At 35.6% G+C, this 24,747-nt stretch overlaps 1 protein-coding gene and 1 pseudogene across 1 annotated transcript; one reads left to right on the top strand and one right to left on the bottom strand.

Moving 5' to 3' along the window:
* Nucleotides 1-257: 257 nt before the first annotated feature.
* On the top strand, nucleotides 258-6,878 carry LOC112965226 (annotated as a pseudogene).
* Nucleotides 6,879-15,293: 8,415 nt separating this feature from the next.
* LOC112965227 lies at nucleotides 15,294-24,384 on the bottom strand. Its single transcript, XM_026064035.1, has 5 exons — nucleotides 24,355-24,384; nucleotides 22,359-22,562; nucleotides 21,786-21,952; nucleotides 21,212-21,363; nucleotides 15,294-15,400 (listed from the first exon to the last, which is right to left on the bottom strand). Exons 1-5 carry the CDS (start codon nucleotides 24,382-24,384, stop codon nucleotides 15,294-15,296), a joined length of 660 nt encoding a protein of 219 aa, XP_025919820.1.
* Between the last annotated feature and the right edge of the window lie 363 nt (nucleotides 24,385-24,747).

Here is a 24,747-nt window from a genome sequence, read left to right on the forward strand (position 1 = left end):
AAGTTTGAGCTATAAGTAGAATTATAATTCATACTAGCAGTAGTTAGGTTTTCCTTTCACTTGTTACAGAAATATGCATGCTTCTTAACTGGTTTGTACGTGCCATTACACACACAGTGTTGAACCTTTTTTTCTTTCAGAATCTGTCATCTATGGAAATGTTCATTTCTCTTCTGAGTAGTTAGTAGATGATAGGGCTGCTTGCATCTGCAGACATCCTTGTTGCTATCAAGTGAAAGAAAAGAGGTAACAAAAAGATGAAGGAGCCTCCAGGTCCAACCCCTCAGCTGGTTTTTGGAAGCTTGTCCCAACTTGGAGAAGACCCTCATGTAACCCTAACACAATTAAGAGAAAAATACAGAGACATATTTCAAATAAGGCTGAGATTTGTGCTGGTGGTAGTTCTGAGGGGCATCCACACAATTAAGCAGACATTAGTCAGACAAGGAGAAAGCTTTGCCGGTAGAGCAGATTTTTATACTTTTACACTGACTGAAAATTACTTTCTATGACTTTCAATGAGAAATATGGAGAAGGCTGGAATCTCCACAAGAAGATTGCAAGAAATGCCCTGAGAAAGCTTCCATCAGGGGAGGCCAAAACTCCACATGCTCTCGTCTGCTAGAAGAACAGGTATGCTTTGAAGCTTTGGAGCCTGTGAGAGCATTTCTGGACCTCTCAGGCAAAGAGGACAACTCTGGTCCTGCTAGCGCCTTCGCTGGATGTGTAGCAAATGTCATCTGTACCTTCTGCTTTGGAAAAAGGTACAACCAAAACGACAGGGAGCTCCTCACAGTTGTTCAAGTTAATCGTGTGTTCATGAGGATCTTTAGCTCTGGCAATACTGCAGATCTGTTCCTGATTTTTTGTTATCTTCCTGACAGTAAACTGAGAAGCGTCTTTGCCTATATTCAAAAAATGAAAGGTTTAGTGAATGAAAATATTCAGGAACACTATATCTCCTGCCATGAGGTGAGAAGGTTTGCTTTTCTTAATTTGAACTGCTAATAAGAATCCCTTGAGTTTAAATAACCAATATCTCAGTTTGTTGCTTTTTTTTGTCCTTCAGCTTTATCAAGGGTTTGCAGGGACAGTGTACTGAAAAATCTATGATGTCCATATTTAAAATACAGTTTTTATACCTCCTGCCTATGCTAAATTCTAAAGAACAAATAAATCATTCACACACTACTCTGTAGAGCTACATTCAAGATATTACTGGTGCTCTGATTGCACCATGTGAATGCTGAAAAAAATCAAGGTGATTAAGCTATGCTGACAAATGAGCAGATCGTTTCTACCGTCAATGACATGTCTGGAGCAAGCATGCTTACGTTTCATAAAGCTATGATTTTCTTTAATGGCTTTTCTGTCATTGATTCTTCAGTTTCCCCCCCCTAGTCCTCTTGTCCTCACTATTAGAAAGCACAAGAAACCATAGTGGGAGCATTTTAATGTTTTAGTATACTCCAGTATACTCAAAGTAGAGAACAAACAGAAAGCTCGGAAAAGAAAAGGACAAACAGTTGTGATAATATATCCTAAATAGCACTATTTTTTTATGAGTGTTGGTAACAATGAATTATTTTAAATACTTTCTTATCTTTCAAAATCAGTCAAAAATAATTTTAAGCACTTGTGTTGAAGAGGCAGACAAAAGAGATAATGGGTTGAGGAAATAGCAATCCTGGGACCGTGATGAGATCTTAAAAGAGAAAAAAGTTTCAAGTCAAGAGAAAACTGTTGTTCCAGGTATATTGATATTTTTAATGTGAACATTAAGAAGTCTGCTTATTTAGCAGCTTTTTCTTCTATAATCCAAATATCTTCTAATTTTATCTTTCTGTTAAATTCTAAGTACTTGTTGAAATATTTCCAAAGCTGCAAGTCTTTAGCTTTTTAAGATAGGGAATGTATCTTTATTTTACCTTTAAGAGAGCAATAATCACCTTAATCAAATTGAGAGGCCAAATACAAAATTCTCTCTTCTTTGTCAAGAAGTTGCCCACAATGCAGTACAATAGTCACAGTGGCAAAAATTAACATGTTTTATCTGCAGGCCAGAAGAAGAAATGCAGCCTGTGTTTGGTTCTGAATATCTGGTTCTGACTATATGGCTTGGGAAAGGTTTGGGCTGGGCAGAGCTTTCCCCCTTTCAATCCTGTTGATATAAAAGAAGGTGACAGTAGCGCAGATTCCAATACTCGGGCTTGAAGACATTGTCTTGCAAAGTGATGCTTACTAATTTCAAAAAGTTTTGTTTATAAATATTACTGCACAAAGAGAAAAGGGGAAGGGCACTTTGGGAAATAAGGAATACCTACAACCGCAGAGAGCTGCGTGGTCCTGGGCTAGAAGTAATAATACCATAGAAAGAAAGAGAATATGTTTCATAGAAAACTGAGCTGCTTTCTTTTTTAAGTATCCCAGATTAGTTAAGCTTTTGTTTTAGACCTCGGCAGGTACAAATTTTATGACTGTGGCATTAGGAGGCAAAATCAATGATATCCTGAAATTCAAAGTTTGTAGGTGCAGTTTTCAGTTTGGACCCATTTGCACACAGAAGGCTGGCAAAAAGCCCTGGCTACCACACACCATGCATGAAATGCATTATCCTACCTACACTCCCACCTAATGACATACAGTTGTAGGCTCTCATTCATAGCAGAAGGAGTTTCATATGAATTTTAGAAGAGAACACATTAAATCTGAAAAATGCACATAATTTGAAAGTGTTTGGAAGGCTGTCAAAGGGGTTGTTTGGGTTCCTACATCTTTATTACACTTCTAGATCTCAAAACTCCTCTGTTTACAATTCAATTATTGTCTTATCTGATCAGAATTAAAGGTATTCTAAAAGACACTGATTTGCTTTCTGGCTGACACAGGGAAAGTGGAAGGATTCAAAGCACCTCCTAGGAGGTCTGGATCCTTCTCACCTTGATACCAATGGCATAATTCCCACCTATGCTAATGAGAGTGCAGTTGTGTGTGCTAATGGTTGTTTCTGTGAGATTTTCTCTTGATTTGTAGCTCAAAGAAGTTCAGAGAGGGTTGGGAGGAGTGTGAATTCCTGCTCCCTTAACCATTAAGGATTTAACCCTGCACTGTTCAGCATCTGATTTTTACCTGTCTCCACTTAAGAGAGAGTTATCTTAAATGTAAATTGGGAATTTAAAGATTTCAAATTTGTGTGTTTCAGTTTTACAAACACAGAGACTACATGACAACTAAATTATGGCAATCCACATGAAATGCCTAGCAAAGTTAGTCATGAGTATGGACTGCAGTACCACTGTGTTTTTTTATCAGCCACTGCTCTTTTACAGATTGTGGTTAGCTTGATTCTTTAGTAAATTAGTAAAATTATGTGTAGTGATACTGAGAACCTGGAATGTAAAAAACTGTGGAACAAAAGTGTTAAGCCCTTGCTAGTGCTGATTGGTGGAAACTACAGACTTCTACCGTCATGGTAGCATACTTTATTCCTGAAATCTGATATAAGTTTTGTATTAATCTTTCCTTGACTTCTCGATATATTTCTCATTACTAATTCATAGAATTATAATGGTTACAAAATGTAAAGCAGGCATTACAGTCACTTTTAGAATTATAAAGAAAAATAAATTTATTAGAATTTAGATACCATAACCTTGCCATCATATTTCTTAATATATAAGTTGCCTGATTTTTATATAATATCAATGTTTATTTTTAAACTGAAGAAAACCTCAATCACATTCCTCTAAAATCAAGCACAATTTCAAATCACAAGGAATATTAAAAACTATTTTAATTTCCATTTTAATTGGGCTTTCTGTACTATAAAATGCATTTAAAAATAAATTTCTGTTTCAACATAGATCCTACTACATTGTTTCAATGTGCTTCAATACATTATTTTTTATAGCCTTTGAAATGTCATCTTTTAACAAAATAAATATTAAAATTGTTGTTTAATAGCTATTTCCATAAGTTGTTTTCAATAGAGATAGTTTGCTGTTTTTCACTGAAAGTTAATATTTTGGGCCATTTTAATTAGTCACCAAAAGCATGCAAACTCCATTGTCTGGTGTGGGGTTAAATGTGTTCATATAGGAGTTCTTGTTTTCTGCATGGTGATGATTTTAACACAATTGTTTGCAGGTAAACATACATACAGGGTTCCCATACGAGCTGTTTCTTCAACTACTTTTTGAGTTTTTGAAATGCCACCACCCGCTCAGTTATGTTGTTGGTTACTAAAATTGCAGTTGTTGTAACACAAAATACTAATCCCCACTGTATAAGATACTTTGCAGGTAAGTAGAACACTACATTCCCTGTCTTGACATTGCTTATAATCTAATAAGTTATTTACTGGTTAAATATATAAATTACTTATTTTAGTTACATCATCAATTTCAAATTTTAAGTAGAAGGGCTAGCACATAAATTTATTTGAAATGAGAAATCTCTCTTTTTCCCTCTCTGTCCTTTGTTTCCTTTCATTCTCCCTCTCTCCTTCTCCCTCCCTTCTTCTCTCCTCTCTCCCTCTCTCCCTTTCCCGCTCTCTCTCCTTCTGTCCCTCTCTCCCTCCTTTTTTTTTTTCTTGTTCTTTCTTTTACAGAAGGGAGAAATTTTTTCTTTTTTATTATAGTTGGCTGTACTTTAAATAGGTTCTTTTTATTCCTTCGGTTTCCAGTTAACCAGTCTGACCTCGGTACAACTTGCCTAATCCTCAAGCCTAGGCTGAAAAGCTTCTGCAGGTGACATATATGAGGTGTCCAAGAAATCCTTAGTAATGATTCCAGAACAAGGTGGTCACTAAAATTATTTTAATAACCAAGGCAAGAATTTACAAGGCAGATAACTACTGGAGATTGAAGCTAACAGTAGCGCCAGAAAGAGTACCTCCAAAAATAAGAAAATATTTCTGCTTTCTCTCATAGAGGGACTTGACCAGGCACCTCTTGTCATATAGGGAATATCTTCTGCTCCATTTGGGCCTGAAGAAGAAACCTCTCAGTTCAGCAACATCTGCAGATGATATTGTAGCTCATTCTAGTTTAGCAAAAAATAAGTATGTATGAAAAAAAAAATAAAAATCTTAAAATAAGTTTTTTTCCAGAAGGGTTTGTTTGTCTATTTATTTATTTCTGTCTCATTAGGCCAAAGGCAGGCACTATTGCAATCAAAACTCTTTTACGGGAACAGTAACTGTATTGACACATCCTAAGGTAAATTATAATGTTTAACTGTATAGACTTTGATACAACTATGACTGGATTGCTCTGATGTTTAATCTATCTAATTTACTTTCCCATCACCCAGAAAACTAAACAGCAGGAAACTGGTAATCATTTTGAAAATAACGTGAACATTTGACTGTATAAAAGTGCTGTATATATAGGTGAGATATAAATTGTTTAATTAGAGCACTTCATTTGGGTCTGAGATTTAGCTATTGAGGAAATCAGTCCTTCTGAAGGATGTGCCTCATTTTTCAGCACAGTCAATGGAGAAAAGCTGGTGCTCTTATAGGAGGACTCCAGAGGAAGGTCTAGCCCATCTAAGTGAGCTTGTGTGTCTGGGTGGATCCCATCTACAGTTACAAAACTCTGCTTCCCTTTTTCCTATTCCATAGGTAGATCTAAAGAGATGCTTGCTAGAGCATTTCACTATTCAACATCAATGAAGATATTAGGCTATGACCAAGTATGCTAGCTGGACCAGAATAAGGAATCCARTCCATTCCTGCTCCTATCTACAGTTTCCTTCTGTTTTGGTCGCCGCAGAAATCACAGATAAATTGGAATTGTAAAACAGAACATATATTTTGTCTCATCTGCATATACTTTAAATGAATTTGCATGTTTTAAAATTGTATGCCTAGTGCCAAATGTAGAAACAGTCATAATACAGTCTTTGTATGCATGGGAAAAATCCACAGAGAAACATTCAGATTTTTGTGGAGCTTTAACATTTTTCATATACTCTGAGTTTTAGACATTTTGTGAGTGCTACAATTCTGCAGTAGCTACACTAGATACTTTACAGTTGCAGTGCAGAATGTCATACACATTTATGACTCTTTCAGTACCCTTAATCTTTTCTTCTGCATGGCTAGATGAGACCACCAGGCCAAGTCAGCTGCCCAGATTCAAAAACAGGTCTTCAGCGCCTTACAGAGAAGTTTCATTTATGAAGTGTTCAGATATTTATCATATGTGCCTTTCACAATTCCACATTTGTAAGTGCTTAGTCAAAGCTTTTCATGCCTTAATGTAATGAAAATGGGAATTTCTGAAGATACTGTAACCTATTCAGATTTAATGAAGGCATGATTTTAGAAGCTGAAGGCTTTGGTTGTCCCAAGTTCCTCATCATGAGGCTAATTTCAGAAGTGCAGGCATATATCTTATTACTCACTACTTATTGTGCAGGTATTCTATTTACWATTTCTAGTTGCAACTATGCTTTATGAAGCATGTTATTTAAGAAGGCACTATAATAATAGTTTTTATTCTAAAAGAGCTTCAGGGAAAGAAACAAATAGATTATTCTAAAGTTTTCATTTTTCTCTTCTTTAGGAAACTACACTGTGTACTTTGACATCCTAGTCACTTTTTAATATTCTGAAAACAGGTATAAATGGGAAGAAAAGAATAAAAAAACAGTTTTAATGAAAATTATTTTTATTTACTTTTAATTAAATTTGTATAATTTGAGAATTGAAAAGGACACAAATGAAAGTTAGATCAAGTTGAACATGAACACCTCTTTCTGTAGTTTCCATGTTTCCTCAGCACTAGTGAAGACACTATCTAAATGGATATTTTATTCCCAAAGACACCTGTGTTTTCAACAGTCAGTATCAAGTCAGCCCTGAGGAGTAAGTTGGATTTTATTGGATATTGTAGTTAGTCATTGTAGGCTTTGGATATTGTTAGTATTGAATATTCAGAACCTCTGTTGTTATTCCATTGTATGTAGTAACACCATTCATCTTTTAGTCAAAGCTGAAAAAATAATAGCACTATTACCAGTTGTTAGGCATATGTTCTATTAATATAATATGCAAGTAATCTAAAACCAAATGATCATGATGTTCCATTAAAAATAACAAAAATAGGTAAACTATATCCTGCTGCCACTCATCCTCAAAACATCAACATCAGGTATGTCACAGTTACTTTTGTCTATCTGTCTGTGCTGGTGTATTTGAAAACTTTCCTGTATTAAATAAATGAAATTGGCAAAATTTTGGTTTTCTCTTAAGAAAAAAATGTATTGAGATATTCTGCCTCATCACACAGGTTCACCCATCACTCACAGATACTATTACAGATACTAAGTCTCATTTTTCTTAAAAGCCATACTGAAGAAAAAAATTATTCATGGGTTAATTTTAGGCTTGATTATAAATGTGTTCTAGTATAAGTGTAAGTACTTTCTAGATAGGAAAACAATTTTTCCTGAACTTATAGAATAAGAGCCTACCAAAGGATTGGAAAATAGACAGGCAAATACACAGTGGTATGGTGTTTATTTTTAGAACACCATAAGAAGAACACCTGGGAAGAACGCAGGCCTATTCAACCCTGAAAGATTTCTAAGTGACAATTGTCAAATAAGCAAGGAGCCAGCTGARAAAGTAAAGATCTTTGGGCTTGGCAAAAAAGATGTTTGGTAGACAGTTTGCTCATGTGGAAATCTTCATCTGCTTAACAATGTTGCTACATCGACTATATATCAAGAGTTTGGAAGGCCAGAATTTACTTCTGCTGTTCTGTTGGACTAACAATGAGACCTAACCAGTTTAAAATTTCAGTCTCACTGCAATAATAAATTTTAGTACAATTTGGCCCCAATTTTTTTGAAGGCACATGTCTCTAGAAAACTTTGTGAGAAACAAGAAGCATTCAACCTTTGGATTAAAAAAATGGTGTTGAATGAACTTTTTTTCTGAACAAAACTGTTTTAGTTGCACTTTTAGCTTGGTTTTATAATTTAAGAATAATTTAATAATTCAAATTCTTCCTAAAGAATGCTATATTTGTCCTGATATTTTTCCAGTTTATTTTTTATGCAGTGCATAGGAACTCACTTCTTGCAGCATAAATAGTAGTCTATAAATGAATGTGTAGAAATAATCTCAAATCTATTCTTACATTTTAAGTAACCACACAAAAGATTGTCAAGCCACCTCCTCAGAACTTATCCATGGTTTGTTTTCAGTGAAGTAGGAATCCAGGAATTTCTGAAGGCCTTAGTTAAAATAAAACCATGTCAACAGAGGAAAAATGTGGAATGAAATACATATCCTGTATATGATACTATGGACTTGGTCAAATTGTTATCTATTACCTAATCACTAAAGGATATAGCAAAAAAAAAAATCCTTCATTTGGTGAAATTGCGTATCTAAGAGAGGCAGTCAAAGCTATTTAAAAGGAGACAAAGACAGTAAAAGTCAGTAAAAAAATGCAATTCACAGACAAAAAAATTACTTATTTTTGCTGAAGACACATTACAGCATCATTCTCATGGCTAGGTAAATATGTTCATCTGTCTCTCATTTGTGCATTTTTTCAGTTAGCTAGGAAAAACACCCGATGAAGACATACCATTTTCTTTGTATACTGAGAGGTCAAGTAAATAGATGTAACTAGCAATAATGTCTAACAAATTATTTCAAGAATAATAGATTTCTAACTTATAAAACAATTTCAGTTCAATAAACTTTGTTATTAGCAGATATCTATGACATTTCAGAGTATCCTCTGCACCAAATGAATAAGAACATTGCTGTTCTCAGTATATGGCTGTACTTAAGAGTATGTTTTGCAAAAGTTAAGTATTGTTATTTCACTTGCATAAAGTCTTAGAATTTGAGTCTAAATGTTAGAAGAGTAGTTGATATTTCATTTTCTGGCTTACAAGAAAGGAGGGGAAGCCTGAGCTCTGTCCCTAAAAGCAGTGGCGACACAACTGGCTGCTCAGGTTTGTAAGTCTGAGTATGAAACCAGGGGCACTGTGGAAATAGCCAGTGTCTGCCTAATCAGGACCATCACTGCTTGTAGGCATAAAGTGAGGTCAAAATTCCCACTCATTTCAGGCTTACATTTTTAATAAAGCAAATATAATGCAGTCATCATTCACACAAAATAAAATGTCCAACATTCATTTTCTATTGCACTCCTACATCAGCAGTTATTATTAGAAGTGTAGATATAGAAATAGAGAGGCTTGTCTATAGCATTACCTGACACTAGTGAGAGACATGGCTTGCGAACTGGTTTGCTTTGAGATTTAGTGGGAGGCAATAGATTTGGCTGTGCTAAACAGAGTGAGGAAGATATGGTTTCTCATGTAAGAGCAGTTCTGGGTACCAGTATTTATTTCATATCATAATTGAGTAAGTTTAATCATTTATCTCCTTATCTACCACATTTATCTCTTTTCCTACCATAAAAACATGGATCTGTTAACGTATCCTGCTTAGACTGTTCCACTTCAGGAGCAGGAAAGGTCTAGAGTAGAAATGAAAAGCTGTCACATGAGTAGAAATAAAGAAGACTAGGACTAGGTCATGTAGAAAATATATTAGTAAGAACACCCAGTATGAAGTTGTTTAAAACAAAATATTTTTATCCTTTCCTATACTGCAGGAATTTTATGTCATCTGACATAAACGCAATGATGGACACATATCTGAATACTTTTGAGATACCTGTCTTCCAATCTGACTAGGTAATATCTGAAACAAAATATTACTGAAGCAACAAGTTCAGTAAAATTAAAAAAAAAAAAAAAGTTGAAACATCCATTACCAGAACAGTGCTATTTATTACTGATGTAGGAATACAAATCTGTAAAATATTTTAGTGACCATTTTTCAGGAAATAAGCCAATCAAGTGAAAATCACTATATTAGAACCAGGTGAAAATATATATATTTTTAAGACATTTTCCAAAATGGTAAAATAATGTAGAGAAACTAAAAATGAGAGAAGAAAAACAAAGAAAAATGAAGAGAAAAGAGAAGAAAAGTCGACGCTGTGAGGTGGAGACAGTCCGGGAGGCAGTGCACAGCCGGTGATCTCCATCTGACTCTGAACCCAAAGGCCCCACAGGGCTATCAGTTTCAGTAGCATCTGAAACTGCTTTACTTTAACCCGGATTTGCTTCAGCTCAGGAAAGGAGAGTTCTTCAGAGTTTCAGAACAATTACTCTGAGGACTTTCTTTGTCATTGAGCTCCAGCTTCCCGGCCAGAGCCAATCTATTTCATTTCCAAGAGGCACGCATGCACCCCACAGCACTTTACTGGGTGGACAGGGGAGCTAATGTCACTTGGTTGTTCACAACTTCTTTTCTTGTGACTGTTCATCAACCGAAAAATGAGGCCTGCCAATTCTCACTCTTTAGAGAGAGAGAGAGAGACACTACCCCTGCTCCACCACCGTGTAAACGTGCAATCATACCAGGTCCCCTGGGAGATTAAATCCAAAGCAGACTTTAAACTTATTTATTCCTGCTTGAAACAAAATAGTTTGTAGTCTGCCTCAGGAGAGAAATTTAAAATCTCACTTGTATTTTAACAGGGTGAAAAGTTCTTATTCATTAAAAGTAGGCAACTCCATTAAGTTAACAGTAAGTTTTCATTCTAAATAAGCAGTGAGCATATTCCTTTCTGATCACCCAGTAAACAACATGCAGGACATGTGCCAAGACTTCACTGAGGAACTGCAAAGCAAAGGAAACCTTCTCCTAAACAGCTACTTTTTGGGGGAAATGAACAGGATAAACTTAGGGCTGGGTAGTTTCTTAAAACATGCACTGTCTGAATCCGCAATCAGGTTTCTGTGACGGGAAGAGTGAGCAGGATGCTTTTCCTGTGCAGACCTCTGATTGCTTTCCAGGCTGCCAAAATCAATACTAGCTCTGTCAACCACAAGTCTCTCTAGAATTGTTCCTCTCATTCAATGATCATCTTAAAAAATATGGACTCTTGTGGTCATGAGTTAGAATTGTGCCAGTTCTTCTTTTCCTTTGTTAGTCATATTACTCTGACTTACTCTGTATAGAGGGGGGACAAGGAGCCAGCAGGCTGATGTATGGAAAGTAGGGTCTTGTTAAACAAAACAGTCAAGAGTGTATTTTAGGATTAACATTTTTTCTGTTTTCAGTATCAAAATAGCAATATTCAATATACAATGCCCCACTTTTCCTTTGCTTTAAGCAGAACTGTAGGGTTTAGGAGTTAGCTGACTGCAATTGTTAGTTTACTTTCCACTGCTATAACATAACTGTGGTCTCCAAGAAACCAAAAAAAAAAAAAAAAGCCCCCCCCCCAAATGTGTCCTGTTTTATTGTCAAATGAATTAGATGTCAACAATAAGGTCCCTTTTAAAAGCCTTCTTCTGTTATAGTAGCAGAGAAGATAAGATATTTCTTTCAGTTGATGACCACTTATTAAATTACTCTTTTAACTATGGCATTCATTTCTGTTTCTATGCAGTTAAAAAGGTGACATTAGACTGTACTAGCTGTTGGAAAGGTGGAGGTGCAAGTATTGCACATACACTGCAAGACATGAGTTGGAAGAGAAGATAAAGGGAAGTTAGGGCTGGAGAGAATGCCCTATTTCATTTCTTCCGCCAGGATCAGGCCAAGTAGGGCCAGAATTAAGGGAATCCCGACTCAGTAGAAAGCATCAAAATGGAGGCATGTGTTTCCACTAATAATTGTGACCATTTCAGCTGTGGTGATATGTATTTTAGGCACAGAGAAATACATCTCACCTGGAGGTGGACAGAGTTCTGCTCCCAGGCAAAGGTATTTTCTTTAGAACATGGAAAGAGGTGAAAACTCTGCTAGAAATTTGCCATTAATGTTTGAAAAATCAGAAGCCAAAGCCTTTACTTATTCTTGACTATCCGGAAAAACCTGTATATGTGAGTTTTAGCACCAAGACAAAAATTTTGGATGTTCTCAGACAGTCACAATTTGATCACACTGATATTGGTACCCATGCCATTGCTAATCTTGGTTTGCCCTGTCCTTTTGCAAAAGTTATGAGCACAGTGGTAAAAAGACAATAATAAGAATACCCCCCCCCCTCTAAATTAAAACTCAGTCATGTCTGTAAAACACCCATATGTTGTAATTGCATAATGTATGCCAAATTTCCTCTGGAATAGTAGTATCCAAAGAAATAGAAAATGGTAATACCAGAGTTTTATCACTGCCTAATTTAAGGAAGAAAGCCATCATCAATGCAGACAAGCTAACTGTCTTAGGAATTTGTGTGCTTCAGGTTGGTGTCCTAGAGAGCTCAGCAGCAGCCCCTGAGCACAGTCTAGAGCAATAAACACTGTGCCTCTTGAAGTAGAAAAGGAGCAGAAAGAGGCTGGTAAGATTCAAACTCAGCCTTCTATTTCTTTCAACCTTTCTTTCTAGTAAGAGAGCTAATACTGGGCTGTTCTAATGAAGCTTACCTGCGTTCTCTCTACACGTCTAGTTAATAAATCATTTATCCAAAAGTAAGGTTGACTAGTGTATAAATTAATTAAAAACTTTAAATCTCCTGCCTAAACCAATGTAAAATTCAAACATGTTTGGGAGTCAATGCTTTTCTGATTCAGAACTTTTTTCTCCATRCAACTACTTTCATCATTCAAACTATAAATAATCAACAAGTTTTGCAAACCTTTGCTGATAGTCTTCCATTGTGAAAAGACAGAGAATTTTTTTTTTTCAAATTGTATATAGTGACGGATTTGCGGCTGTAACTGTTAGAGTATCTAACATTTCTTCCGTCCTTCAGACTTGTTTGAGATAGGATCTAGTTTTCTGAAGACTGTTAAAACCATCCTATGTGAAAATGGAAGAAGGCTCATGCCATTTGCTCTAGGTAACCAAGCATTCCTTATCCATTAAGTTTTGGGGAACATCTTGAATCTTTTCTCATTTTGGGCCATCGTCAAAGGAAATACAGTTCCAGGGTAATACAACATTATTCCGATATTTTTCTGCTGACTCCATACAGAAACAGCAATGCTGGATATTCAGCAGAGTTTTGTTCCCAGCCCCATCCTGTCTTCCAGTTACACCTCTTCCTGCTTCCATACCAACAAACATGAGATGTGCTCACAGGATTTTGCCTTTATGACTTTTAAACCAGTAATTTTCAAAGGTATAGAAAAACAGTCAAGGTCCCTATTCTGTGAAAATTCAAAAGGCATTAAACTCCTAACTTCCATTTRTGTTCCTGTAAATCTGCCCTGAATTAGAAAGCTCAGGTTACTTCCTGAACAAGGAACGAACGTTTCTCTTTACATGGAGTCTCAGGAAATCTGCCAAAGTAAACACAGAAAAACTGTGACTGCTTCTTATTTTACCGAGTAGCTTTGTACAACACAATCTGCATGAAGCAACATATTAAACAAATGTTCAGGCAGATTAAATTGCCTATGCCTCTTCATTTCAGCTGTGATCAAATGGCAGAACCTTTTTTTTTCTGTTAGTAAAAACCATCACAGAAAATGTTTCACAGAATGGTGCTTAGTTGTGATTTCTGATATAACACCGTGTATCTGGTGCTACTCTGGGGTCAATGGCTTTACTGTACAGTTACGAAATGCAAATGAGATCAATCCTTAGACCAGGGATCTCAGAGTTTTCCTCTGAGAAGGAGGAAACTTTTGCAGAAATATATCAAGATTGATTCTTTTCTTATATAACTGCCATGAGTCAGGGCATGTCATTGAGAAAATATTAATTGCACTTGCAAGAATGTTCAAGCTTGGATCAACTGACATTGTTTTCTTGTTCTTCTTATTATTATTTATGATATACTGGATAATTTAATGGAATCTAAAGTATTTAGCAGCTATTACTTTAAGTGCTGTTTTGTGAATTTTCGTAATTAAATTTCATTCCTACCTTAATGTTGACATTAGTAGTAAGTAAAAATCTATCATCTATTAAAGAAATGAATCCTTTTCTATTTGCTGCAGCATTAAATAAAGACATAAAAGCTAGCAATCTGAACAATTGTATGTTAAGCCATGAAACTGCTTCAGTAAACTTGTGTAGACAGAATTAAATGAGGGAAGGGACTGAATTATGAGTTTTGGGTTTAGACACCCTGAAAGGTTAGATAGAATAGTAAGGATCATATCAAACATTGTTCACCAATACAACCTTCTCACATGATGACTTTGTTTAGCTGGTTAACAAAGCTAACAAATAAAGTTAATAAAGAAGTTATCTCTTGTTGGACGGTAATGTCTTAACACAACTGAATATATTTCATTTCATTTCATTTCATTTCATTTCATTTCATTTCACTGTATGTAAAATATTCAGTTGCTGTACACTAGACGCATTGATTACTGCACCAGAGATCAAAAAGTTCCTTTGACTTACAACAGAGATCTGGCTTGTTGCACAATTTTCATTGTGTAAAGTGGATTTAAAACTGCCCTTAACTGTCTCACCACCAAATACATCAAAACTGTATCACTTCCTAGCTGCTGCAGATCAGCCTGCAGTCTATATGTATACCCTGTATGTAGTTTGTATATAGCTTTTGCAAATATTTAGGTTTTTCCCCCTTCTGTGGTGGACCAGCACTGGCCCATTCCTGCTGAATGCTTGCACTGATGGTCAATGGTGCTGCATCCTGAAGAGTGGTGTGTCCATCACTAAACACTGACAACAACCCTCCTCTTACCCACTCACTTCAGTTGTTTTTCTCTACAGCATCATGACCATAATGCATCTATATTTTAGTGACTTCTACCTACTTGTTTCTTCTCTCTTGCATTCCTTTCTAATGGTCTTTCTGCAGAAAAGTGGACTAACAGCCCAATTGAAACATGCTGTAAATGCAACAGTGGCACTCAAGAACACACATTATGTTCCCAGCAGTATATATTTAAAATACATTTATTAATTTGTTAGAAGAAAAGCACTCTGTCATAGGTATGCTTTGTAAGTAAAGAGTGTTCTTTTTTTGGGGTAGGTATGTCAAATCTAGAAGCACATAATGAACAAATATTCAGTAAAAGCAAATGAAATATTGTCAATATTACTTTCTGAATACCAGGTCTGTCCTGGATTAAAATGCGTGTTCAGTTTAGTGTACAGACAGTAACATCAGGGACTTAACTCAGTTGCCCACTGCAAACAAACCACTGGCTCTAGGTACTTATGCCTGGCAGCTGAAATAAACCTGAAGAGCGCACCTTTGGTATTTAAACTTGAACGTGCTTTTTCTTCCAGGATCTTACTATTATCATCTTCAACAACCACGAATGTTTTCTTTTGTTCTCTGATTGGTCTGAACTATGGTTTCACAGTTCATATTTTCAGGCCATTCTTCATCACTGTGACTGCTTAAACCTCTCTCTTTATGGGGAGAAAAAAAAAAAAGAGGGCGAAGAGCTGAATTACTTATTTTGGTACAAGAGGTGGCACTTCAAAATAGCCACTGAATTATATATGAAGTTGGGACAGAGTGAAGAAAATCTTCAGGCTTTATCTTAGCTACACGTTTCCATATTTTCTGAAGTACACATTTCTCACAAACTTTGACTCTAAAGTTCTTGGCTGTGTAATAATCACCTCCTTAGATAAACCCTAAAATTAGTTTTAGCAGTGTTTTGAACAGTGTAAGGGAAAAAAGTTTCTTTTTGTTCTAAGCGGAAGATAGGAACACCTTCCTATGAATGATTTAATATGTATGTTTTCCATTCTGTGTTTGATAGCTTGCAATTTTGCATGAAAGCTTTGGCATTTCACTCACACCTGTTGATTATTTCTTGTGATACTTGACATTTCTCAGAACAATTTTCACCTTTTTAATGAAATTGGTACAATTTTCATGTTTCTAAGTGGCTTGATTTATTGGAAAAAATGTACTCCCAATGAAAGAAAAGGGTAATAATGGAAGTCTAAAAGGAAAGTTATCAATTATGCTCTTGTAAGATATAACAAAGATATACAAGATGAGGCAGAGAACAGAAAGGAGAACATAGGTCCAGTCATAGTTGAAATTTCAATTGAAAATTGAAATATTTTCAGAACATTGGCTGCATTCTTGGTTGATGCAGATTGGCAAGAGAGATACCAGCATTTGTGCCTCAAACAGCTCTTGCGAGGACTGTATTCACTTTCTCACTCCCACAGGTACCACTGCTTTGGGCCAACAAATCTATGAAGCACTTTGTTAGGTCAGAAAGTATTTTGGTTGTAGTCCAGACAAGTGGACATTTGTTGAAAAGTCCAGTATAACTGAGATATTATCCATGAAAGTTCATCCTAGAATCTGGAATGAAAAGCTGCCCAAGTGGGAGTGGGATAGAGCTGGTTTTGAACTACTTGCTTCAAAACACGTCAGAAATGAAAATAGCATCATAAAGGTATACTTCATTTCTTAAAGTGCAGTACTGCGGAGGAGGAAATAGGGTTATTTCTTTACTATAAAGAATTGAATGCTTTCCATTTTATACGGAAAAGTTTTTAATAAGTAGCTTAGAAATGAGATAGAACAGGTGCAGGAAATTGAGGAATACCTTACATAAAGAAAGGTAAGAGTTCTTTGGATTAAAAGTGTACTGGCTATGCTGAGAAACAGCTGCGTCCTAAGAAATAGCAAGCCGCAGCTGAATATGGGTGGTTCTTGTAGTTATTGTGGTCTTTAAAGATGCAAGAGGAGCCAGGTTTGTAGGAAAAGGTGACAACTTTTATTAGAGCAGGCACTCATGCAGTTGCAGTCACCGTGAGCTCGCTTTAGGAAAGTAAGTGCTGTTTATTTGGTGAGGAGAAGATGACAGCTTTCTCTAGAGCATGTTTTTACCAGCACTTCTCATTGCCTTCCTGTAGCTGACAGAAATGAAGTTTTTTCACCCCATCTACCGGGTGCTGTAAAATCACAGCTCCTTACTCCTAAAAATTACATGAGCAATTATGAACTCTGTGCAATCAAAAATGTCCCAGAGAGTAAACTGACTTTGACTTGTGTTATGGAAGTCTTTAACTGTCCAACCTATAATAGAGTTAATGAGTATATGAAATGATATATAATGAACAAATATGTTGCCTTTGTGGAACTTAATATTAGACTTCACTGAACAAAGTCTAGCATTTTCAGAACATTTCAGATTATTCAGAATATTTAAAAATAATTAAAATGATTAATTTAAAATATTTTAAGAAGTTATACCTTTTATAATGTGTTAGAGCCAGCTCAAGAGACCTCTTGGCTTTGATCTCTTTTTACTGGCTTGGTTACCAATGTTATGCAACAGAGCCTTTGGTCAAGTACTGCCAGAACGCTATTATGCAGGACTATAAAATACTCTGTAAAGTGCTAAAAGTCCAAATGTTGAAGTACATTAGCATAAAACTTTTCTGCTTTTGTTTTTCTAGGGCAAATGCTTTTAGCTTTCAATTTTCTGTTTCTTTTGACTGACACTCAAGAGAAAGAAAGAAACTATGCAGCAATGAATTTCAGTGGTTGTCCTTACTGTAGTTAATAGACCATGTTACTGTTCAGAATTTGTTCAAAGTAATTCACCTTTTGCTTTGTTTGTAAATTATCCATGATGCAACTGCGGCTCCCAATAAACTCGTTATCTAGCATAGACTCTGGAAAAGAAAACATATGCACTTCAAATGCAAAGAAACAATTTTAATATTAAAAATATTAGGCCTTGAAGTTTTTCATGTTCTGAGGAGATTCATATCAGCCTAATCAAAACTGATAACAACCCTGTATAAGCTCTTGCTTTAACTCCCAATAGAATACATCTCAGGGACCCAATTCTTCAGGGAGAAAGCTAAACAGGCAAATATCTTTACTTGATATATGGTATAGATATTCTTTAAACAAGAAACATCTCCTTAAAGACTTCTTTTTCCCTCTAAGTTTTGAATTTCAAAGCATTCAATTTTCCTACTTTCATAATTTAGATAAATAGGGAGTAATCATGCCTAAGTCCATATTTTCCTTGGCAATAGAAACAATTAAATGAAGACACAGGATGACGGAATTCAAAAAGGCAGGACCTTGATCAAAATTGGCCAACAGGTAAAAGGAAGAAATGGTCTTTACCGGAATCGCTAACTTATTTCTTTGCATCACTTCACTGTCAATGAGGTTAAGAAGGCTCCCAGGCTGGAAACTCTCTGTGAATGGTAAGTTTGAGGAGTTGTCTCAAATTGAAGTGTCAGCAAAAGAGATTTTAGAACAGCTCAGTAACATGAATAGGAAGAAATTGCCAGGTTCAGGCAGGACTCAAACAGGAGATTCAAAGGAACTAAATATAAAATTGCTGAAATTTACAGGATACTGGACTAGTTAGATCTTTGGTCTTAACAAGGATGGTTCTTCATCTGTAAAAGAAAGGAAAAGGCTTAGTTTAAGGCTTCAATTATTATTCTGACAAGACTAGAAGAGTTTCTTTGACCTTTTTGTACATTCCATCTTTTTTTTCTCCTTCAGCTGAATCCTGTATACTTCTGTGTTGTGCCCTTTAGGGGAGCTAGCAATCCAGCTAATGTGTACTCATGCACATCTCGGCAGCATCAGTGCCTCAGAGTCTGATTATTAGAGTGATCAGTACAGAAAAGCAACTGGCTGACTGGAAAAAACTGACTGCCAGTGTATGCATGAGATGCTTTTATTCCAGCCCATGTACAAATTATGCAGCATTACAATAACACGATCTGCCAGATACAGTGTAGTCCATAGTGATCTACTGACTTTATTATATCATTTACAGCATAAAATCAATATTCTCTCCACATATTTACTTTTAAAAGGCAAAGACAAAGAAAAGTCACTCATTTGGGATTGACCTGTATGCATTTGATATACGACGGCTGTCTACCAGGTCAAGCATTATTAGCCAGTCAGGCACTTCTTACCCAAGCCTTTAAAAATGAATATAACCCTTCTTTTTAAGTACAGATATCTTCTGTTTTGTCCAAAACATTTGAAGCAAAGAGTGCAACTTTTATTTAAACAAAAAAACCCAAAATCTGTTTTTATAACCAGCTTCTGTGGGACAGACCTTGCTCAGCATTAACTGTTGAAACATTTACTATGGTTTCCACTGGATCTCTCCAAAGCCCTCTCTCTGTGGGATAGAGCTGTTCCTGATGTCTACCTTAGACTGATACTTCACATGGAGAAATTTCCTTCTGGAGTCACCTCTCTCTAAATATTGCTTGTAGAGGCAGCCCAGATACCCAGTTTTAGACTGCTACAGTTTAGCTGTCTACAACCTATCCCATCCAATTGCAACCAGATCTATACCTGTTTGACTCAAAATCCTGGACTCCTTTGTTAGTCGGGAACTCTTCCAGGTTATCACAGTGCTGTCATTTTTGAAGACGTCTTCAAAATGTTGCTTAAAGTGGGTATAATTTTCAAAACATTTAAATGGCTGTGTAAGCTTTGCTGGCAGTTAAATAGTAGCAGTAAGTAGTTGCTGTAGTAAGCAACAATTATTCTTGTTATTCTTTTAATCCAGTTTCCACTCCAGAAGTACAGTTCCAGGCTATCTACCCAGTGTCCACCTCTAAAATAGGGACCTTGCTCCAGGGCTGGTATTTCTTTTACTGTTCCTTTGTTTCATTAGTAACCTAAAAATATCAGTTACATTATTAATAATTGTAAATATTTTACAGTTCATGTTTATTACTTATGAGCGCAGAGTTTCTGTGCATTAACTCTGTGCGAGACAATTGTTGTGTTAATGTCTGTGTAGGGGAGATAAGGATTTCAGGTAATTTTGGGGCTACTTGCTTTGAGAACCAACAGCAGCAATATGTTAGGGGCCTCACTGCACTGTGCTTCTCATTGTGTTGCTTAAGTACTTCTTTGGGTCACTGTCAGCAGGGAAAACTCAAACCACCTAGCTATTTCTTGTCTGCCTTACTCTTTGACGCAAAGAGATGAGACAATATTTCATTTCTGGCCTACCACTTAAGTAGGAAACCTATGCACCCCAAATCTTTAGATGCATGAACACTTTACCTCTACTTGTAAAAAGCATCAAAGGCACCATGTGTAGAAAGATTTGTATGTAAATGAAAAAAATGCATATAAAGACGTACAAATTAGAACCTTTACATACAGAAAAAGATACAAATTTATAATTTGTTAGTTAGGAAGGCACTATTGTTCTTAATGTAAATACTCTTTGTGGCTGGTATAATATATAACTGTAGATCTCTGTATGCAATTCCTATTGAAATCTGCTTTCTGGAAAAGGGCACACATTTAGATACATCACAGGATATAACCCAGAGCAAATCTCAAATCCCTTAAGAACAGTTAGGAAAAGAAAGGTATTTTTCAATAGCTTCCTTAAAACCATGTCAGATGTCATTTTAGTTTATTACCTTGATTTGTGATTTAATCGTCTTCATGACTTTGTCTGGAAGGTGGCTCATCTTCTCAGAGCACGTATCTTTTCCTGGGTCTGCTGGGGGTTTTCAGTAAGTGTACAGTTATATAAGGTAGATACTGTGTTATAACACAGTAACCTTGCTAAACTAAATGTGATCATCATTTCAAACAGAAGTTCACAACCCTCCTCCTTTCCCTGCACAGCCTACCAAAGCCACACATTCTGTCTTGCAGAATCAGAAAAAAGCAAGCCAAATATTTGAAAAGGATTTCCTCCTGCCAGTCCTCTCAGAAGTGCAGAATGGTTAAATTAATTAATTATTAAACTGATTCAATGTATATATTGAAGGACTTTTATACACAGTTTGGGGTTGCCTCTTTCCAAATCCTGCAGATCTATTTACTGTCAGATCCAGTGCACTGTCTGCCAAACCTGGGGGTATTCTGGGTCTGTCTATCTTGGACACCTGCTGAGGTGTCTAGAAACGAGGTACAAAACACACTTTCTGTTTTTGAAAATGACAAAGATACCAAATAAAAAAGTACAGTGGGGAGTAAATGTGGAAGCCATGTGTTAATAAACCATGACTCAGTCTTAAAATCCATATAGCAATTCATTAAAATGCATATATCTGTAGCTGTTTCATGGGGTACTTTGCGGCATGGCTGCATATTCTCTCAGTTAAAAGATAAGCATGAATCTAAATGCCTTTTTACTGCTACACTGTGTTTCCTTATACTCAAAAGTCAGCTGGTTCAGGATAATTAAGCTTCTCTGAATTGCCAAGAGGGTTTCTCACCTGTCAAGGCTACATAAAGACAATCCCTTTTAATCCAGTTGGGGATTTCCCCTCTCTGGATACAATCAAACACAATCTTCTCTGTTTCAACATATTCTAATTCAGACTTTGCTCTCCCAAGATTTCTGAAAAGCTTCATCAAGAGCTTTGTCCTGTCATTGTTCAAAAAATGAAGAGTTTGTTAGGAACAAGTTACTTAAACCACAAGAAATATGCAATTAGCCCAGAGTGTGAGGAAGAAGCATCCTGTAAAAAATGTAGGAAGAAAGAGATGGTGACATTGTAGCACGGGTTTACCAAATAAGCTTATTTCAGTATATTTTATAATACATTGGATAAAACTTGTATAAGCTAGTTATGCTGAGATAGTTTTCTGCTCTTTTGTAGGTGGTTCCTCTAAGTTCCCTGATTTTTTTTTTTTCTTTCAATAAAGGTAGACTCTGCTTTGATTTTTACTCATAATTATGCATGGAGATTATAATAGCATTTATTAAAATGTATTTTCTCCGTGTGAAAACAAACCATTACTTTTCTGCATTATTTCTATCTTTGCTTTATTAACTATCCAATATACCTTTTCTCATCCATAGGTTCATTTCCATAAAATACTTCATAGGAGAGAATGTCAGCCTGTGCATTATTAAAGGCTTCTTTCCAATYAGCCCTTTCATCCTTGTTCTTCCTGATATGCTGACTGATGTACTGCTGAGCCTCAGGGACATCACGGTATATGTTGTGAACCTACCATGGATCAAAAATTAAATCATATTTACTGCAAAGCTGGTACATCTGTTTGTAATTCGTGTGGTTCAGAAAACAACTTTAAGAATAGCAAAACATGTATTTTTTTCACAATGCCACTCTCATGATTCACTAATTTGTCTTTTAAAAAAATGCCAGTTAAGGAATGTGATGATTGGTCTAAACAGTTTTATGTAGGTTGAATTTCAGTGAAGATTTATTGTTCTTCAGTTCCATGAGGTATTCTGAAAATTTCAACTATAGCCTTTAAATGAATGTAAACAAACACATCCATCACAATTTTTCCTATTTTTTAAGATAATAATAATGAAAATAGTAAGTAAAAAATAGACTTTTAGAAAACCCGGCAAATCATTTTCCCTCTTCGTGATGACTGACTACTTACCCTCTGGACAAGAGTTTTCAAGAATATTAGCACTGTGATTTGAGGTTTCATTGCTTTGTTATATCTTCTCTCACTTTGTAGAAGCTCGGTGATTTCTTTCTCTCGTTTATCCAAAGATTCTTGTATCTTTTGCAGCATGGCCTGTGCTTGCCAAAGATATCCTTTTTCCACTAAGCATTCAGGTTTCACCTCTTCATCAGCTGCCTAGGAGATAACAAGGATATATTTTATATGTATGCTAGACTTTCATTCCTCTCATATGAAATTTCCAAGATTTTAATGAGCGAGCTAGAGCAAACAGGAAAAAAGCAAAAGGAATGTTGAAAAAGGTTCCAACATTTGGAATGTAGGCTTATAATTCAGAGAAGGAGATTTTTTAAAGATTCTTGAAGTAAATTTTATACTATCTAATATTACAATGAGGACAATGTTGCAATATCAGTGGGAGAATCAGAATTCAGAAACCGCTGTGCAAAATGCAGAGCATAAAAAACATACTAAACCATACAAAATTACAAACTATAAAACCATACTAAACTAAAACCATGCTAATCAAAACTAAAAACACAACGGAATTTCTTTTAATTTCATAAATGAAAGCTTATAGTCTATAGCTCTTAAGCCACATTCTAAAATACCTGAGGTTTTATTGCTATCTCTATAGTCTTTATTCTTTTCACACATGATTTCCTATTTCTGAAATGAAACTGAGAAACCAGACTTCTATTATTTCATTGAAAAGATGTGAAAAGTACAGCCTACTAAATAGTCTAAAAATTAAGACCATAAATTTCTAGATGGCTGTGTCAGAATCTACTATTTCTAAGTTATAAACAAAGTAAGAAAAAAAAAAGTAATTTTTACAGAATTATCTTCCAAATGGAATAACTCCAATAAAAATTACTGTTTGTCTGCATTATAATAATGGATATAATAACAGATTATAAATATAAATATAATATATATATTTGATATAAAACCCTGTAACTAGAGAAACAATCATAGCTTAAAATGTCATAAATAAATCTCATATATAAATCTCTAGTAATACTCAATTTGGTTAATTTCTCATTCATTGTACACTTATCAACACAGATAAACTGTCCATTGAATAACATGAATAAAGACTTTATTTAAGTTGAGCTGATGTTTTGAAAATCTGTAAGGCAGTGTTAGGGCACCTCTGTATGTGTTTTCTATTATGCATATTTTTCTTCATCCATTTCAAACAGTGAATAGATTTTATGTGTACTACAGAGGAGTTGTTCTCAGACTATCATATCAAATCAAATATAAACAAATGCAATAAAAATAAGCAGTGAAATATTTGAAAATTTAGTTCAGTGTGAGAGTGGAAAGCCAGCATATTTAAGGGGCACCATCATGAGATGGATACATTTCCTTTGTACAGGCTAGAAGCGCGCCTGTGATTAGCTAAGGAGCCTGTCTGCCTGGCAAAGCACGCACTCCCAAATGTGGTACGTACTCAGCGCTGAGGGCTGTGAAAGAACAAAGTGATCAGTCACAGAAGAACTTTCTCAGTGGGCAATTAGAAAGGCTATAGCCCTGTAGTGGACCATCTCCCAGAAATTCCTGAACTAAGCAAGTAAATAAACTCTGGTCTAAAGACACACCAAAACAGAAAATACTAAAAGAAGAGATGTATACCATTGTATATTCTGTATACTATGGCTAAAAGCTAGGTACTCTTGAAACACTTGCATAAATAAACCTCTCAGTTAAAGAGTCAGATTAAGATGAGAAACCCATAGCCTTTTCATGTTATAACTCAGTTCATAGTATCTGAACCATAAATATTGATCTTTGCAGGAAAACATGGGTTAGAGGAGGGTTGAGAGAAAGAAAAGAAAAAGGAGAAAACAAATTTTCAGAGCTAGTATATTCCTGAATAACAATTATATTACAAAATACAAAGCTTTACACATAGATTATGTTTCTGGGTACAGGATAATACCATTCATGTAACATTCATTACTGTGGTGTTATAATCATCCATCACCACCATTCCCAAGCCACACATATATTTGCAGAAACACAAATTTTACTATCAGGTAGTTCACTGGTTTATTTTAGCCTTTGCTAGTGTGAGTCAGTCTGATTGCCTTTGAAACATCTGGAATATTTCTAAAAGCAACCAGTTACATTTCCACTTTTGTACTCACGTGTTCTACCTTTAATTCTAAAGCCACTGACACATCTGCCTTTTCTGTTTCTGTCTTTTCAGATTTTTTCTGAAAAAGTTTTATCTGGAAATTCACAAGGTCATGCACTTTGTCCACATGTAGACTGATGTTTTGAAGTTCCTGCAAAGCTAAAAAACAGGTAAGAACAGCTTGAGCATTTCTAATACGTAGTTGCTAGAATATTG

Source organism: Apteryx rowi, unplaced genomic scaffold (genome assembly GCF_003343035.1).
Source record: "Apteryx rowi isolate R43461 unplaced genomic scaffold, aptRow1 scaffold_207, whole genome shotgun sequence".
Taxonomy (NCBI): domain Eukaryota; kingdom Metazoa; phylum Chordata; class Aves; order Apterygiformes; family Apterygidae; genus Apteryx; species Apteryx rowi.